The 16,334-nt window shown below is 47.2% G+C and overlaps 2 protein-coding genes across 7 annotated transcripts in view; one reads left to right on the top strand and one right to left on the bottom strand.

Annotated features, from left to right (window-relative positions):
- ASH2L (ASH2 like, histone lysine methyltransferase complex subunit) overlaps window positions 1–16,334 on the top strand; it is a 53,117-nt gene that overhangs the window by 24,932 nt on the left and 11,851 nt on the right. For 2 of the 6 annotated variants that reach the window (XM_088832626.1, XM_088832621.1), the window contains exons 14-21: window positions 607–705; window positions 1,383–1,442; window positions 1,544–7,347; window positions 7,897–8,900; window positions 10,325–10,455; window positions 11,750–11,869; window positions 14,079–14,135; window positions 14,642–14,681. In XM_088832626.1, the coding sequence (XP_088688752.1) occupies window positions 607–705; window positions 1,383–1,442; window positions 1,544–1,651 (267 nt within the window). In that variant the 3' untranslated portion in view covers window positions 1,652–7,347; window positions 7,897–8,900; window positions 10,325–10,455; ... (1 more) ...; window positions 14,079–14,135; window positions 14,642–14,681. The remainder of the gene's footprint in view (window positions 1–606; window positions 706–1,382; window positions 1,443–1,543; window positions 7,348–7,896; window positions 8,901–10,324; window positions 10,456–11,749; window positions 11,870–14,078; window positions 14,136–14,641; window positions 14,682–16,334) is intronic. The other 4 variants (XM_088832624.1, XM_088832622.1, XM_088832625.1 and 1 more) reach the window with 4 other exon arrangements.
- The window catches only part of STAR (steroidogenic acute regulatory protein), a 22,777-nt gene continuing 11,723 nt past the window's right edge, over window positions 5,281–16,334 (bottom strand). Inside the window, exons 2-8 of the mRNA XM_055416598.2 lie at window positions 10,371–10,615; window positions 9,327–9,440; window positions 8,942–9,069; window positions 7,183–7,341; window positions 6,878–7,062; window positions 6,150–6,243; window positions 5,281–5,418 (exon numbers count right to left, since the gene is read on the bottom strand). Of these exons, the coding sequence (XP_055272573.2) occupies window positions 5,305–5,418; window positions 6,150–6,243; window positions 6,878–7,062; window positions 7,183–7,341; window positions 8,942–9,069; window positions 9,327–9,440; window positions 10,371–10,434 (858 nt within the window). The 5' untranslated portion in view covers window positions 10,435–10,615 and the 3' untranslated portion in view covers window positions 5,281–5,304. The remainder of the gene's footprint in view (window positions 5,419–6,149; window positions 6,244–6,877; window positions 7,063–7,182; window positions 7,342–8,941; window positions 9,070–9,326; window positions 9,441–10,370; window positions 10,616–16,334) is intronic.

Here is a 16,334-nt window from a genome sequence, read left to right as displayed (position 1 = left end):
ACTTGGGATTCCGGTTGTTTTAGGGAAAAGCAGTGAAGGCAAGCAGTGAATTGAGCCAGAAAATACAGCCAGGTGGAACATAGCTGTTTCTGGGAAGAAGAGGTAGAGAAAGGTGTCCGTCTCAGGTGGTTAAGAGAGAAAATTCAGGATAGTTTCAAGAGAGAAAGGACAAAGGTGCATTCCAGGACTTTTGACAGAATACCTGTGAGATTTTCAAAACAGAAGTGTAGAAGGGAAGACCTGAGGCACGGGAAGGGGACAGATAAACAAGCTGAAAAGGATGTCGCTCCAAGGGGCCAGTGGAAGACCAGCTACTGTTTATAAATATAGTGAATAACAGAAAGTGGAACTGTTTGGTGTAAGTAGCATAGGAATCCAGAAACAGATGAGCGTGAGCGCGTGCCACAGCAGTGCGTGTAGATATGCAGAGAGAACCTAAGGTATTGCATAGCAAGTGTCAGCTATGACTGTTAAACGAGCTGCATGCTATTCTTCGAATTCCTTAGATGTGCTGCCCCAAACCACTAGTAAAGTGTCCTCCAGCAGAGTTCATTTTAATGTGTTCCTTTTTGAAATTCTGATGTAAAACCATGGTTTTTGTTTCAGATAATTTTTTATAAAAATGGTGTCAATCAAGGTGTGGCTTACAAAGACATTTTTGAGGGGGTTTACTTTCCGGCCATCTCCCTGTACAAGAGCTGCACGGTACGTACCCTCTGTTCATCCTGCAAACACGGCTCGAGAGAGATCGGTGAGCTCTCGTGGTCAAAGAGCCATGAGTCGGGTTCTAGAAGGACATGTGAAAGGCCTAGGAGTGAGAAGGCAGCATATCCCTCCTGTTTGTTCCAGAAACAGTTGGGCACTTTAGGAGGTGTTTGCTTGGATAGATAAAGATCGCCTGGTTACCGTGATCCACACCTTTCCTCTGGACGTGCTGTGTGGTCTGTGTTGTTCAGTGTAAAGTATATAAGGTGTTTACATGCATAAATCAATTTGCTGTTGTGTGTCATGATAACCTACCATCATTAGTTAGTAACTGTTGCTTATATTGATTTTTTTTTTAATATGATCCAGCGTGAAGGAGACTATCATTAGAGCCAATTTAAAAAAAAATGTTGTAAAGACAGTGCCTAGAAGTTTCCATGTCCTTTTACCTGTCAGTAGCCACTGCTGAAGTCATGTAAGGAAATCTTTAGGTTATAAACAGAAGTCAGCAAACTCTGTTTACCTAATTCTTGATGCCTGGGCCACTGTGAGCAATGATTAATGTTCCAGTTGCACCCTGAATATCACAGCTCCATTTAAAAGCCTCCCTTGTCATGCTGAGGTTTTCACTACTTTGTTCTCTTTCTTCACTTCTGCCTGGATGGAATTTGTCCCAGGTCTCCATAAACTTTGGACCATGCTTCAAGTACCCTCCAAAGGATCTCACGTACCGCCCTGTGAGTACCCCTGAGCCCGCCTGCGAGCATCCTCGTCCCTGTTACCTCCTGCCGCCGCTGCTCTCGTCTCACCTCACTGTCTGTCCCTTGTTCCCCCGCAGATGAGTGACATGGGCTGGGGCGCCGTGGTGGAGCACACTCTGGCCGATGTCTTATATCACGTGGAGACGGAAGTGGATGGGAGGCGGAGCCCCCCGTGGGAGCCCTGACCAAGTCCCTTTCTCTTTGCAGACAGACTGTCTGGGGAATTGTATGGGGGGGGGTGTTGTTTTTGTTTTTTAACTATTGCAAGTTTTCCTGAAGATCCCACAGAACAGGGCCTCTGCTGTAGTAAGCTGAAGGTCGCGTGGGACTGGGAGAGATCCCTGCCCTTCGTTACTCGCCCTTCCGGGACGGCTTTCCCTGTACACACCACACCGCAACAGCTGCCGCCCTGGGATCCCACAAGCGCCCCGTGCAAAGGGTTGTTGCATACACCCCACCAGCAGAGACACGCTGCTGCCTGCGTTTTCAGAGGACGGGGTCGTCTCGTCCTGTACGTAGCTAGCTTATTTAGAGACGTTTCCTTCTGTGGGCGTTGCCTGCCTCCCACCTGGTTCCCAGGAAGCAGTGGGCCTGTTTCTGAGAAGAGCTGGAATCCACGACTACATTCCAAAGCAGTCTAAAAATGCTTTCCTTTTGGTGTGGGTGTGCTTTTAATTTTGAGATGAACTTTTGAACACTGGGATCTCTGAAACTACTAGGTCCGTAAGACTGTCATTGTGAAAGGCACTTGCTTGCAGCTTTAACAGTGAGAAGCTCTTCCCAAATAAAACTTGTCTTCGAGTGTGTGTGGCACTTTGCTTCCCTTTCAGGTTGGGGTCCACGTGCTGACTGTGTTGGAAAAATGGGCGCCCTAAGGAGCCAGCATTGGTGAAAAGAGGCAAGTTTCTGTCTCCACCCCGCCAACTCAGCCACCCAGTCTGTCCTGTGAAACCAGACTCTCAAAGGCAGACGGAACTTCACAGGGCTCATGGTCTCCGTCCAGCTCTTCCCTTTGAACTTGGCTGTTGATCTGTGTGGATTGTCTTCTTGCCTTGCTTCCCTTCCTTTGTATTATTAGCTGATGATTAAAGGGCAGGTTTCAGGGACTCCCCTGGTGGTCTAGTGGCTGAGACTCCAAGCTCCCAAGGCAGGGGGCCCAGGTTCGATCCCTGGTTAGGGAACTAGAGCCCACCTACCCCAGCTATAAGATTCTGTCTGCCGTAACTTAAGATCCTGTGTGCTACAGCCAAGACCTGGCACAGCCAGATAAATATTTAAGAAAGAAGAGGGGGCAGTTTTCAGAAGACTAAAAATTGAAATGTAAGAATGAGCCTTTCCCCTGGGGCCCCTGTGTGTTTCCCTATCCTACTGCACCCGCGCCCCAGCGTTTTTGCTGGGGGCCACACCACAGCTTGCAGAACTTCCCTGACCAGGGATTGGACCCATGCCCCCCGCAGTGGCAGCATGGAGTCCTAACCACTGGAGCGCCAGGGACGTCCCCCTTCCTCTTTTAATCAGTGGCGGGCCGTCCTCCCAGGATTGCTGCATACTCCCCTGCATGTAACTTCCTACCTAGGTTAGTAGGTAGAGTGGTTCACCAAAAGGCCAGTAATACATTGCCAAGGATCACCATATATTATGGCTGCCTAAGAAATTTCCCAAATTTCAAGCAACTTTGTATCAGCACAGAAGCTTTGATTATTTGTCTCCTAATGAATCACTGAGGTTCTTTGTTTTGGTCATTCTACCTCCTAACAGGAAACCCAACAGAATCAGACTGAGGTCTCTTCATTTGTGGTGGGTCTTACAGAGCAGAAGTGGTTTTAAAGCTTCTGGAGCAACAGAGTGTGAAGAACTCTGAGTAAATGAGGGTGTTGTTATTTAGAGGAAGCTGGGGGTATATTTTTTGTAGTATAAGTGACCATTTAAATGACATACAGAAGTTGTGTACCCACTCTTCGATTTAAGTGATGAAATCAGGATTTTGTATGTTTCGTTTTCATAAATTGGAGGTTAGGGAAATAATGGTTTTGCCTGTTTGTGCATCGTATTGTGTGCATGTGTAATAGGGTTCATTTGGGGCTCCAGGAATACCCACTTTTCACACAGTTCTGTATAAAACAGTCTCTAAGCAGGTCGTCACTGACAACTCATTTTATTCCAATGAAAAATCAAACAAGTGAGAAAAGATCTCCCCAGGCCCCTCAGAGACAGTTGCATAGTTTGAAAAAGGCAAACATGGTATGTGATGAAAGCCCATTTCTTCACTGTCAGCCAGTTCTCTTGAAATCAGAGCATGTGTTGCTGTGCACACCTTTCAACAGGCAACCTTTCTCTTAGCTGGTAGTGGAGAATTCTGTTCTAGAAATACTTCCACAATTATTCCTGCTCACTCTGAAGCTTCCAGGCTGGATAAACATAATTTCATCTATGCCAAAAATAGACTAAGACACAATAAATATTAATAAATACCTATATCCGTTGTACAGTCTCAATGCCTCAATAAACACCAGCATTTCTGCTACTGCTAATTTGTTTAATAGCTAGCATGACATTCCACATGGTGTAAATCATCAATGCTGTTAGCACTGGAATGGAAACACTTCAAGTGATAATGGTTGGGTTTTCATCCTGCATATGTATTTTAGCCAGATAACCCCATCTCAACCTAGATGTTTAGAGCATCCAGTTCTCAGACCTTGGAAAGGGATTTTACTGTCATGCTATATCACTTCTTCCAGCCATCTCTTCCAAGATAGTAAGATGTTGACCTGTTAAAGCAGAGAAGTTGCAGCCCCAAGTCAAGCTAAGAGGACAGAATAGACTCCAAACTGAAGATTCAGTTCCTGTTTCAGATCTAACCAAGCAACTAATGGGAAAGTAGTAAAATTTGCTTTTTGATTATCTCAGTAATACCATTCAGTCACTTTATTTTGGTTCTGTCCTTTTAATTAGGTAAATCAAAATCTTCATCTTCCAATGCCCATTAATTAGCTACCAGCTATAGAATTCTTTTAAGAACTGATTTAGACTTGTGCTTATTGTCCAAATTAAATTTTTATGAAAGATTCTGGTAACAGATCCTACATAATTGAAAGACTTAAGTCCCCTGGGGTTTTTCCTTCGAGTGAAGTAAGAGATTTAGTTTAACTAATTAAAATCTTTATTCACGGCTCCTTTAGTATGAGAGTAGAATTTTAAATTGGGTACAGACTAACTAAAAGTTTTTATGTTAATTACAATTCTTTATTCTGACTCCTGTCATGGAAGAAGTACAGGAATCAGTCTAATAATTAGTTCTAGATTTTTTCCGTTAAGGTCACATGAACTAGAGTTCTGGAAGCCGTCTGCTGTGGGAGTTGCTTGCTTTGGTGCAGCTGTCCACCCACTTGGTAGAGGAGCAGAGGGTCGCGGGAGGCCCTGTGTAAGACCTCTGTCTGCACATGTTGCCCGCAGACCTCTTGACCTCCTCAAGCTTGACCTGATCCTTGTGTTTTGCACCCTGGGCACCCTGCTTTCCTTAACTGGTAGCATTTTCAAGATATTTTTAGGTAGACACTGTCAGGACCCAGGGAAAGAAAGTTTCACAAATGTTTTGAGAACCTTAGGCTTCATTTTACAGCTGATCAGTGAAAGAAGTTAGAAGAGCCTTGTCCCCATTCTCTTGGTACTAAAATGCTACCAATCTGAGCTGTAGTATCTTATTGAAAATGTGCCACCACCCCGTCCCACCGTCCTCAGATGAGATCTTTAACAGACTTGCAGGCTTCTAGCAGGGAGCTCCCCGTGAGCTTTCAAACCCATTCAGCTGGGAGCCAGTAGAGCCTCAGGCTGGCCTTCAACACCTGGCTTCCAGAGCAGGGCAGGACTCCAGGCGCTTGCGCAGGTGATTGGCAAAGTCCACCTGGGTCTGCGAGAGGACCTGGTTGATGATGGTCTTCGGCAGCCACCCCTAGAGTCAAAGTCAGAAGAGTTTGGCCAACTTGTCACTGACGCCCCACCCTAGACTCTGCTGGTCCCTTTCGCACACCTGGTGGGTTGCCTGGGCTTGGTCTCGCAGCCCTGCTGGGAGGTACACCCTCCTGGTTGCTCAGGGTCAGGGGCTGGAATACTGCATTACTGCCCTGCCTTCAGGACCATGTCGGAAGCACGGCATTTGTTGTCCAGACAGATTTCATCCCTGTCTTCCCTACGGTGTGACCCTGAGCTAGCTACCATACCTTTGGGGGCCTAAGTTTCCTTCTTTCTAAAATAACTACCGAGTTGAGATTGGATATGAAAAGTAAGAGGGAGCCATTGCAGGCTTCTGAGTTGATGGGATAGCGGGCCATCACTCAAGTTTGTTCCCACTGCAGCGGTCCGCTTCTCTCAGAATGGAGGAGGGTTCTTCATGTTATCGTGGGCTGATAAGGGAGGGCTGTGTTAGTTGCACAGTGGTGTCCTACTCTGCAAACCCGTGGACTGGAGCCCACCAGACTCCTCTGTCCATGGGATTCTCCGGGCAAGAATACTGGAGTGGGTTGACATTCCCTTCTTCAGGGGGTCTTCCCCACCCAGGGACTGAATCCAGGTGTCCCACATTCCAGGTGGATTCTGTAACATCTGAGCCACCAGGGAAGCCGGTGGGAGGGGTAAGAGCCTACTTTTCTCACAACCCCCTTGGCCCCCTCCCGTGCCCCTTACCTTGAGGTCAATGCTGAGAAGCCAGGTGAGTTTGGTCCTTGAGGGACTTCCAGCCAGGGGGCGGAGCACCATGCAGGTAGGGCCGTGCTCAGCTCTGCCAGGTGAAGATACATCAGGTCAAGAGGACAAGCCTGAGTTCTTGAATGCTGGCTAGTTATATTACCCACGTTCCTCATGGACCTCATCTTTTTTTAAGTCTCATCGGATAAGTGCTAATTGCCAAGGGTGAGATTTAACAGTTGGCAGGGTCACCAGTTCATCAGAACAAATGCCAGTTCGAGCCTGGAGGCCTGCAGAGCCTCAGTTGGGATAACAGGGAGGTTGGGAAAGGGTCCAGGGTGGTGCTGGGGGCCCTGGGAAACTCCCGATAGCAACTGTGTTCTAAGTGGTGGACTCTGTTTTCATCAACATTACAGTCAGACCTGAGTATACCAGCTAAACCTCAGCCCTACCTCTCGTCTTAGAAAATTACTAAGGTTCTTAAATTTGCTGGGAGGGTCAGGGCAACCTGGCTATAGAAGTGTGGCCAATCTCATCTTCCTCTCCTGCTATGGAAAATAAGATGGAGGGTAGGAACCAAGGGTTGGATCCTTGAAGCTGGATCACACACTTAGGCACGTGTCCTGGGTTTGATCCCTGGTCAGGGAATTAGATCCCATGTGCTGCAATTAAGACCCAGCCCAGCCAAATAAATTAATGGGAGCTTTGGGGGCTGCTGCCAGTATTACCTGATGACACCCTTCTGCTGGGGCATCTCCTCATAGAGTGTGGCCATGCCAGCCAGCACGCACATGGAGCCCCGGCGCTTGGTACAGCGCACACTCACAAAGTCTCGGGGCCCCACCAGGTTTCCTGCCGCCTCTGCAGCCAACTCGTGAGTGATGACAGTGTCTTTTCCAATCTTCTGCAGGACCTGCCAGGCCACAGGGAAACAGAGACGCTACTCAGCCAGGTAGGGGGACAGGCACCACCCCCAGCTCCCTGCCACCCCCTTCCGACTGCTGCAGCCGCCCTTCCGACTGGCCCTCCCCACCTTGATCTCCTTGACATTGGGGTTCCACTCGCCCATGGCCTCCATGTGCTCCACAAGCTCTTCGTAAAGCCTCTCCATGGGCTGGTCCACCACCACCTCCAACCGGAACACCTTGCCCACGTCGGGGATCACTTTACTCAGCACCTCGTCCCCATTGGCCTGTTGGTGAGGAGAGAGGAGCCCCGGGGAAATGTTAGAGGAAAAATATTGCCAGCGTAGGACACAGACAGTGCCTGGCAAGGCAGGAGGGGAACAGCCAGGGGAACTCCAGGCTAAACCTGAGGAAGCCTGGAACTGTCTTTAATAAAGGCAGAGGAGGTCCTGTTTCCTGCCACTAGCCTTGTACATGGGCTGAGGACTGGAGAGCTAACCTGCCTGTCCCTTGGGCCCTTTTTTCTTAAGGATCACTGTATTTTCTTAAATATTGACATGTGTTTATTTGTCCAGATAAAAATCAGAATTATTTTGTAAAATTTTCAACAAATCTGCATTGGATTTTTGATTGAGATTAACTTGGAGAAAATGAACATGTTTCACTACGGAGTCTTCCCACACCCTGGGGTTAAATGATGACAGGGGTGGGTAGGTCCACCTGAGAAGGCCCTTACTTGACTTCAGAAGCTCAAAGTTCCTGAGAGAGAGATTCATCTGGGAGTGAAGAAGGTGGTCTGCAGCCAGCTAATTTCACACAGGTTTTTTTTTTTTTTTCCCCAGTCCAATTCCTCATTTTACACCAGAAGGATGTATGGCCAGAGAAGGTCGGCAAGATGCCCCAGGACCCTTAGCAAGAGCATTGCTGGGCGCAGGTCCCAGATTTCCTGACTCCCAAACTTGTAGTCTGTTAAGTCAGAGAACCTGGAGAAGGAAAGACCTCACCTGAACTTTGGCCAGTGGGTGGCTTGTGAACTTGCCATGGAAATAGAGCCGATTCTCCGTAGAGCCATCAGCCTTTGACCTGTGCGTTGTTCCCAGCACCCAGTGAAAGGGCAGTGCCCAGGAGCGGGGCACACCAGAGGACCTTGGCCCCCTGGATTCCAGGCCAGCCCTGTCACAGGTGAACAGGTCACCCCTATAAGGTCACCCAGGAGATGGGCTAAGGGCAATTCGGCCCTGGAACTTCTGACCAGGGGATGAGGCCTCCCCTGACCCTAGAGTCCCCACTGCGTGGTCTGAATGGGTGTACAGCGCATCCTGGAGGGGAGCTAAGGATCAGGGACAGCTTTTCTCAAACGCAAGTCTCCAGAACATCTTTGATGGGGGACGGGAGTAACTGGGGGTATAGTCTTGGGAAATGAGAATTCAAACTGCTTATTGGGGCTTCCCTGGTGGCTCAGCGGTAAAGAATCCACCTGCCGATGCAGGAGACATGGGTTCAGTCCCTGGTTTGGGGAAACCCCACATGCCCGGGGGCAACCAAGCCTGCGCACCACACTATTGAGCCTGTGGCTCTACAGCCCAGGAGCTGCAACTACTGAAGCTCGCATGCCCTAGAGCCTGTGCTGTGCAATGAGAGATGCCATGGCAATGAGAAGCCCATGTACCACAACTAGAGAGCAACCCCTGCTTGCTGCAACTAGAGAAAGTGAGGAGATGCTCCCAGCAATGAAGACCGAGGACAGCCAAATTAAAAAGAAGAAAACTGCTTGCTGCCCAGTGACTACTGCTCGAGGCTGGACTTCTGAGAGGAGCAGAGACCAGCTGGCCCTGAGCACGGCACGGTAACAGTGAGGAGCTGTGGGTTCCTCCGTGGCCCCCTTACCTGCCGGCTCTCCTTCTTCCAGCCCTCCTGGTCTCTGAGGATGCCCAGGGCCCTCTGCATGGCCTCCTCTCCCTGCTGGATATAGGCCAGCTCTTGGTCGCTGTAGAGAGGGTCTTCCAGCTGAGAACCTGGATGCAAAGCCAAGGAGACACTGAACTAGCCTCCCGCCAGTTTCACTCTTTGGATCCCCGAAGAGCCCAGACCAAAGTCACAGGGTCCCAGCCGGCAGGTTGAGTTAGACACAGAGGTCTGGCTGTGAACAACGCCATTCCCATAGAGAGTGAGGAAGGTGGGGGGACGGGCTCTAGGGACTGCAGCCACACACACCATGCTCGCACCCGGGAGCCCCTGCCACTGGCAGCAGCCCAGAATCCTCAGCTCTTACCAAGAAGAGAGCCACGACGCCGAACCTGGTTAATCCACGCAGCTGGGGCCGGGCCCCCCAGGGCCCTCCAGTTCAGCTCCTGGCCGATGGCCCGCACGGCCTGCTGCCGCAGCCCTGCCAGAAACAGAGGGAAATCATTGCTTAGGAGCAGGAAAGCCCCTTAGAGACGGACCCTTCCACCCTTCCTCTCATCACAGAGGAGGAAGCTGGCCTGGAGGGAAAGTGACTTGATCAGGAAGGATTCCCAGAGGGATGACTCTCCAGGGCCCAGAAACCTGCCTGCGGTCTTACTGGCCCCACCTGGGGGAGGGGGGCACACCCAGGCTGGCTGAAGCTGCCCAACCAAAACATACCACTGTTGCAGTGAGAATAACTGCTCCGTATGCCTGGGGCCGGGGGGGTGCTTGCTGATTTAGGGAGTCCCATGCCAGTACAGGTCTTCCAAGTGCAGCTTCTATCTAAACAGTAGCCAGTTGAGCCCAGTGTAATTGGAAAGGACTCATTTAGATTGCTCTGTGGTCCCTGGAGGGCATTGACCCAAATAACCCTGGGTCCTGCAGGAACTGATTTCTGCCTCCTGACTGTATGATGCTGATAAAGAGCCCTCACGCCCCCCATGTGCTCTTGTCCTACTCCCCTTTCTTTTTCTTCTCTCCCTCTCCCACCCATCAGCTCTCAGGCTTGCCAACACGGGGGCTTGGAGTCTGGGCTCCCCCCACTGCCACCGTAGCCAGGATTTCCCTGGCACCCTTGGTACCCATCCTAGAGGAAGGCAAAGTCAGGTAGAAGCCAAGACGGCTTGGAACCCTGCAGGGGACGCCAGGGATGACCGAGCTTGGAAGACACCTTCGTGTCCAGCTCAATTCTTCAGTGAGGGGTAGTGGGGGGGCCATTGAGGTGCAGAAGGTGAGAGGCTTGCCCAGGCTGCCCCAGTGAGAGGCACAGTTGGGTCCAGATCCTGCGTGGCCTGCCCCTGAGTTGTGCCCTTTCCCCACTAGACACTGCCGAGCTCCTGGCCCCCCAGACGAGGTCCCGCGAGCTCACCCTTCATGCTGCGCACGTGTCTGTAGGAGCTCCCAGCACACAGCTTAAACGTTGCGAGGAGCATCTTTCCTGGCAGTGGGGGCAGGTATGGAGTCTGGCGGGGATGCTGAGGGCTCCTGCCGTGGCCTCTGGTCCCAAAGGATGGCTGCTCCTGTCCTTCTTCAGCCTGTCAGGGTTGTGGCCTTGGGCCCTGCAGCTGCAGCCAGATGGTGTGTTTCTGCGCCTTAAATACCTCCAGCTGAAGGCTGTGTTTCATCATCGGGAGATAAAAAAGCCATCACTCAGCGTGGAAAGGAAGGCACCAAGGATAGATTGCCTCACCAGGAGCCTTTGGCCATTTGCGGGGAGCTGGGGGTGGAGAGGGAGGGTGCAGAAAGGGGAAGGGAGGTTGGTCCTGACCGGGATGGATGGAGGGGAGAGAAAAAGGAGAAGCAGTGGTCAAGGCAATTTAGAAAAAATGTATGCACATGTGACATTGGTTGGCCAGCAACCTGCTGTTTAGAATGTTTCTCTAAAGACTGCTGTTTAGAATGCGGCTCTAAAGAATGTAGCTGCCCCCTGCTCAGAAATTTCAGGTTTAGCAGGTCCAGAACTGAGGCTGTGAAAGCCGTATTTTAAAAAACAATTACGAAGTGATCACCATGAAGGTATTCTATGAACTGTACTCTAGGCTTTGAGAAACTCTGCCCTGGTAGAGTGCTCAGGGAGTCTGCTGGGAGCTGGCAGAGGCCACCCCACCACAGTTCTACACAAATCAAGTCATTGCCCCTGTGGTCACTGACCTATAGTAATCCTGAAAAGAAATTAGGAAGAAGATAAGGATGAGGCAGTTTGTGCTCTGAGAAACAGGGAAAGTAGTCCTTCCATAGTTATCAATATTATCATGTTTTGTTTTTTAGCTGCACCATGCAAAACACAGGCGAAATGAGTCCTTAGAGAGTTAACAATATTATCATTTTTTTTTGGCTGCACCATGCGTCATGTGGAATCTTAGTTCCCCATCCAGGGATCGAAACCCTGCCCCCTTCATTGGGAGCACAGCATCTTAACCCCCGGAGCACCAGGGAAGCCTCGATATTATAATATTATCAAGAGAAATTTTTTTATGAGTTTGGGTTCTTACACCTTCTCATACTAAAATCATAAACAGAGAAACCCATTGCTGGTGACCAGGAGCAAACTTCTACCAAAATGTGCTCTTGAGTGTTGGTACCCCCCTCACCTAAATCCCACATACACTGACCTCCCCAGGCCCTCGGCCACTTCAGAGCAGTTCCTTAGCGATTTCTGAGAGGCCATCTCCCAGAGTCAAGTCTTCAGGAAGCCCCCAGGTAAAGCGGAAACTCACAGCTCTCTGGCTGTGCCTTTTTTGTTTTCAGTCAGCGGCCTTGGTGACCGTGAAGGAGCACAGAGATGGCTTCTCTCCTTGGCCTGAACTCGGTGAGGATCCGGAGCCTTGAAAGTACATGCCCGTCCTCAGCCAGTCCAGACAAATTGGGGTAAGTTTCTCCTGGTCCTCAGATCTTCCGGTTTTGGGTTGATAATGCTGAGTTCTATCTGGTGGTGTGTAACAGGTACCTGGTCCCCAGTTGAGAGATACTGGGAGAGTCCCCCACCCAAGCTCTGCCTCCCAGAAAGATGCTGGGATCTGCTTAGTTGAAAGACACTGAATGGTCTGGAGTGAGTGAGGTTGGCCTAATGTCTTTTCTCAGTTAGGCTAAACAAAGGGTGTCAGAAAACCAACCTCTAACATCCCAGCCAGATTCATGTAAAATACATAAGGAGTTTACTCTTTTAAGTACTTATTTAATTGGGAACTGAAGGAAATGACACCCTGAAAATCGTCAAAACGGATCTCTTCCTTTTTTTTTTTATTGTTCATTCATTTGTTTTATTATTTAGATTGTACATATAAGCCTTTGTTTTTCTCTGTCTGAATTATTTCACTTAGCTTAATACCTTCCAGGTCCATCCATGCGGTTGTGAAAGTTGATTCTTTTTTATGGTTGAGCAGTATTCCACATGGAGAAGGAAATGGCAACCCACTCCAGTGTTCTTGCCTGGAGAATCCCAGGGACGGGAGAGCCTGGTGGGCTTCTGTCTGTGGGGCACACAGAGTCGGACACGACTGAAGTGACTTAGCAGCAGCAGCAGCATTCCACAGCTTCTTTATTCATTCAGTTGTTGATGGACATTTAGGTTGCTTCCATGTCTTAACTGCCGTACATAATGCTGCTTAGGAACATGCGGGCACGTGTTATTTTTCGAGTTAGTGATTTTGTTTTTTGTTTGTCAAATGTTTTATTTTATATTGAAGTATAACCAATTAACAATGTTGTGATAGTTTCAGGTGGACAGCAAAGGGACTCAGCCATACGTATACATGTATCCATTCTCCCTCAAACTCCCTTCCCCTCCAGGCTGCCATGTAATATTGAACAGAGTTCCCTGTGTTATACAGTGGGTCCTTGTTGGGTATCCTTTTTATTCACTTATCACAAATAATAATTTATCTTAGGAGAGGAGTCGTTTCACTTGCTTCAGGCAAAGCAGTTCAGTTCTGTTTCACACACTGCAGGCACCTAGCAAAGGAAACAAACTTATCTCAAAGTCTCCTTGTCACTTCTTTAGTTGCTTGGTCATGTCCGACTCTTTTGTGACCCCATAGACAGTAGACTGCCAGCCGCCTCTGTCCACAGGATTTCCCAGGCAAGCATACTGCAGTGGGTTGTCATTTTCTTCTCCAGGCAATCTTCCCGACCCAGGGATCGAACCCATGCCTCCTGCATTGCAGGCGGGTTCTTTACCACTGAGCCACCGTGACAGCCCCTTCCCTGCTGCTTGTTGTTGCTCTTGTTGTTTAGCTGCTAAGTACCACTTAAGTGAAAGTGAAAGTGAAGTCGCTCAGTCATGTCCGACTCCTAGCGACCCCATGGACTGCAGCCTACCAGGCTCCTCTGTCCATGGGATTTTCCAGGCAAGAGTACTGGAGTAGGGTGCCATTGCCTTCTCCCACTTAGCACAACCCAAAGAGGTGGACAGGGGAAGCAACAAGAGCACTCCACCCAAGCCTGTTCCAATTACACACAAGAGAGATTTTGCCTTGGGTCCAGGGCAGCCGACACGGCACTGTGGCTCGGTAGTGTCTTCTGGAGCATCCTTTTCAGTCTCAAACCGAGGCTGAGACTGTACCATGTATAGACGTTTCATCACAAAGATCCTTACACATCTTTAGATGATGGCTTTCATTTGACTTCTTTCAGAATCCACAGACGACATCTTTAATTCATTTCAGGTCTCTTATGACTTTTAAGCTTCCACCTGCTGGTCTGCCTCTCACTGTCTCTGCACACGCCAAAGAAACGCTGCCTCCAAAGGCCCCAGATTTGCTGGCCTCGCTGGGACCAGACTGGTTACCCATTGTAAATAAAGTAGTGTGTGTATGCCCATCTCAGACTTCCCAACTATCCCTTCCCCCAACCTTCCCCTCTGGTATCCGTAAGAGTGTTTTTGTTTTGTTTGGAAAAATACCCAGTGGTGGAATTGGATGTGTTAGTCACTCAGTCATATCTGACCCCATGGACTGTAGCCCTCCAGGCTCCTCTGTCCATGGGATTCTGCAGGTAAGAATACTGGAGTGGGTTGCCATTCCATCCTCCAGGGGATCTTCCCAACCCAGGGATTGAACCTTGGTCTCCTGCATTGCAGGCAGATTCTTTACCATTTGAACCACCAGGGAAGCCCGTGGAATTGCTGGGTCGTATGGTAAGTAGTTCTATTTTTAGTTTCTTGATGAAATTCCATACAGTTTCTTGCAGTGGCTGCGCCAAGTTCCATTCCTATTGTCAGTGTACAAGGGTTCCCTTTTCTCCACATCCTCACTCGTATTTGTTATTTACAGTTTTTAAAACTGTAAATGGCCATCCAGATAGGTGTCAGGTGGTATCTTGTGGTTTTGACTTGCTTTTCTCTGAAAATTAGTAATGTTGAGCATCTGTTTCTGGGTCTGTTGGTCATCTGTATGTCTTCTTTGGAAATGTGTTTATTCAGGTCTTCTATCCATTTTTAAATTGAGTCCTTTTTTTTTGTGATACTGAGCTGGATTGAGTTTCTGTATATTGGATGTTAACCCTTTATGAGTCATATATATCATATCTATTTTCTCCCATTCAGTAAGTTGTCTTTTAGTTTTGTCGATGGTTTCCTTTGTTGTGTAAAACCTTTTTAAATTAATTAATTAATTTTTTAATTGAAGGATAATTGCTTTACAGAATTGTGTCGGTTTCTGCCAAACATCAACAGGAATCAGCCGTAAGTATACATATGTCCCCTCCCTGTATGCAAAAAAATTTGAATCTAACTAGATGTCATGAATCTTTGCTTTTGTCTCCTTTGCTTTAGGAGACAGATCCAAAAATAAGTACCGCTTCAATTTTATGTCACAGAGCATTCTACCTAACTTTTCTTGGATGAGTTTTCTTGTTTCCAGTCTTACATTTAGGTCTTTAACCCATTTTGAGTTTATTTTTGTATTTGGTGTAAGACAATGTTCTAATTTCATTCTTTTCCATGTAGCTGCCCAATTTTCTCAGTACACTTATTGAGGAGACTCTTTTCTCCACTGTATGTTCTTAAAAATCTTTGCCGTCAATTAATCGACCGTAACCGTGTGGGTTTATTTCTGGGCTCTCTAGTCTGCTCCACTGAGCTACGTGTCTGTTTTTGTGCCAGTGCCATATTGGTCACTGCAGCTTTGTCGTACAGTTTGAAGTCAGGGATGACCAAACCTCCAGCTTTTTTTTTTTTTAACTTTTTACTTTGTATTGGGGTATAGCCAATTAACAATGTTGTAATAGTTTCCAGTGAACAGCAAAGGAATTCAGCCATACATATACACATATCCATCCTCCCCCAAACTCCCCTCCCATCCCTCTAACTTTATTCTTCATTCTTAAGGTTGCTTTAGCAAGATGGGGGCTCTTTTTGACATTCCAAAACTCTTTTGTGTATATAGTTAGAGAAAGTTGGCTTCATAAACCATCTTCAGAGTTCTGACCTTAAAGGAACAAGTTCTAGGAAGAGTTTGCTTTACCTTCTTTGTGCCTTTGAGCTGTAAATATTCTATCAGAATATTTACAAAATACTCTACCAGACCTAATTCCTGAGACTGAGAGGAAAAAAAAAGAAATACAGAAAAGAAGTCTCTTTTAAAAACTCAAGCTAGGAAGCTTAACTTATTCAAACTGCTATTTGTAAGCTATTGAGTTTCATGTTGTAAAATCTGATTAATGACTAAATTTTAAAATGAAGCTATGAGATCCGATTGTGCCTGTCTATATTTTTGTCCCTTATAAATATGATATAGATATGTCTCTACTTGTTTATATATAGATATCATTTTAAATATGATATGTCTCTACCTTTGGGTGGTATCACAGAAATTAATTTGGAAATGAGCTCTATTTAATTGGCTTACACAGGAAATTAATGCTTATATAAATTCTTAGAAACTAACCCAAATTAATTTCAGGTTCACATATTCTGGGAATTATTCAGTATTAATATTTGTTATTAAAGTTAGCTTGAGTTTGTTGGCTTAATGAATACAGGTATGTCTTTAGGGTCAGCAACATTAAATATAATGCTTTTATTGGACTTAGGTTTACCAGAAGTCAAATAAGATCTTATTATTTCTGTTACAAAAATTTATCAGAAAGAAAAATAACTTGATAAGATTAAATTTTTATAAGTGAATTAAATGTAAATAAGAGCTTTTAGGTAAAATCTTTAGAAATAATTATACTTTAGGAATGGCCACTTAAAAATAGTTTCCCCAGATAATTGGTAACTTCAAACTGTCCAGTTTTGCTAAATTAAATGATGGAGGTTTGTTGAAGATCTAAAACGTTAATTACTGAACATAGGCTTCCTTTTATAGATTAACTAAAGATATTTAGGACTATT

Source organism: Moschus berezovskii, chromosome 26 (genome assembly GCF_049115385.1).
Source record: "Moschus berezovskii isolate FMDL1 chromosome 26, NW_MosBer_1.0, whole genome shotgun sequence".
Classification (NCBI taxonomy): domain Eukaryota; kingdom Metazoa; phylum Chordata; class Mammalia; order Artiodactyla; family Moschidae; genus Moschus; species Moschus berezovskii.
Note: the sequence above shows the minus strand (reverse complement) of the source record. Positions and strands in the feature narration are given on the sequence as shown.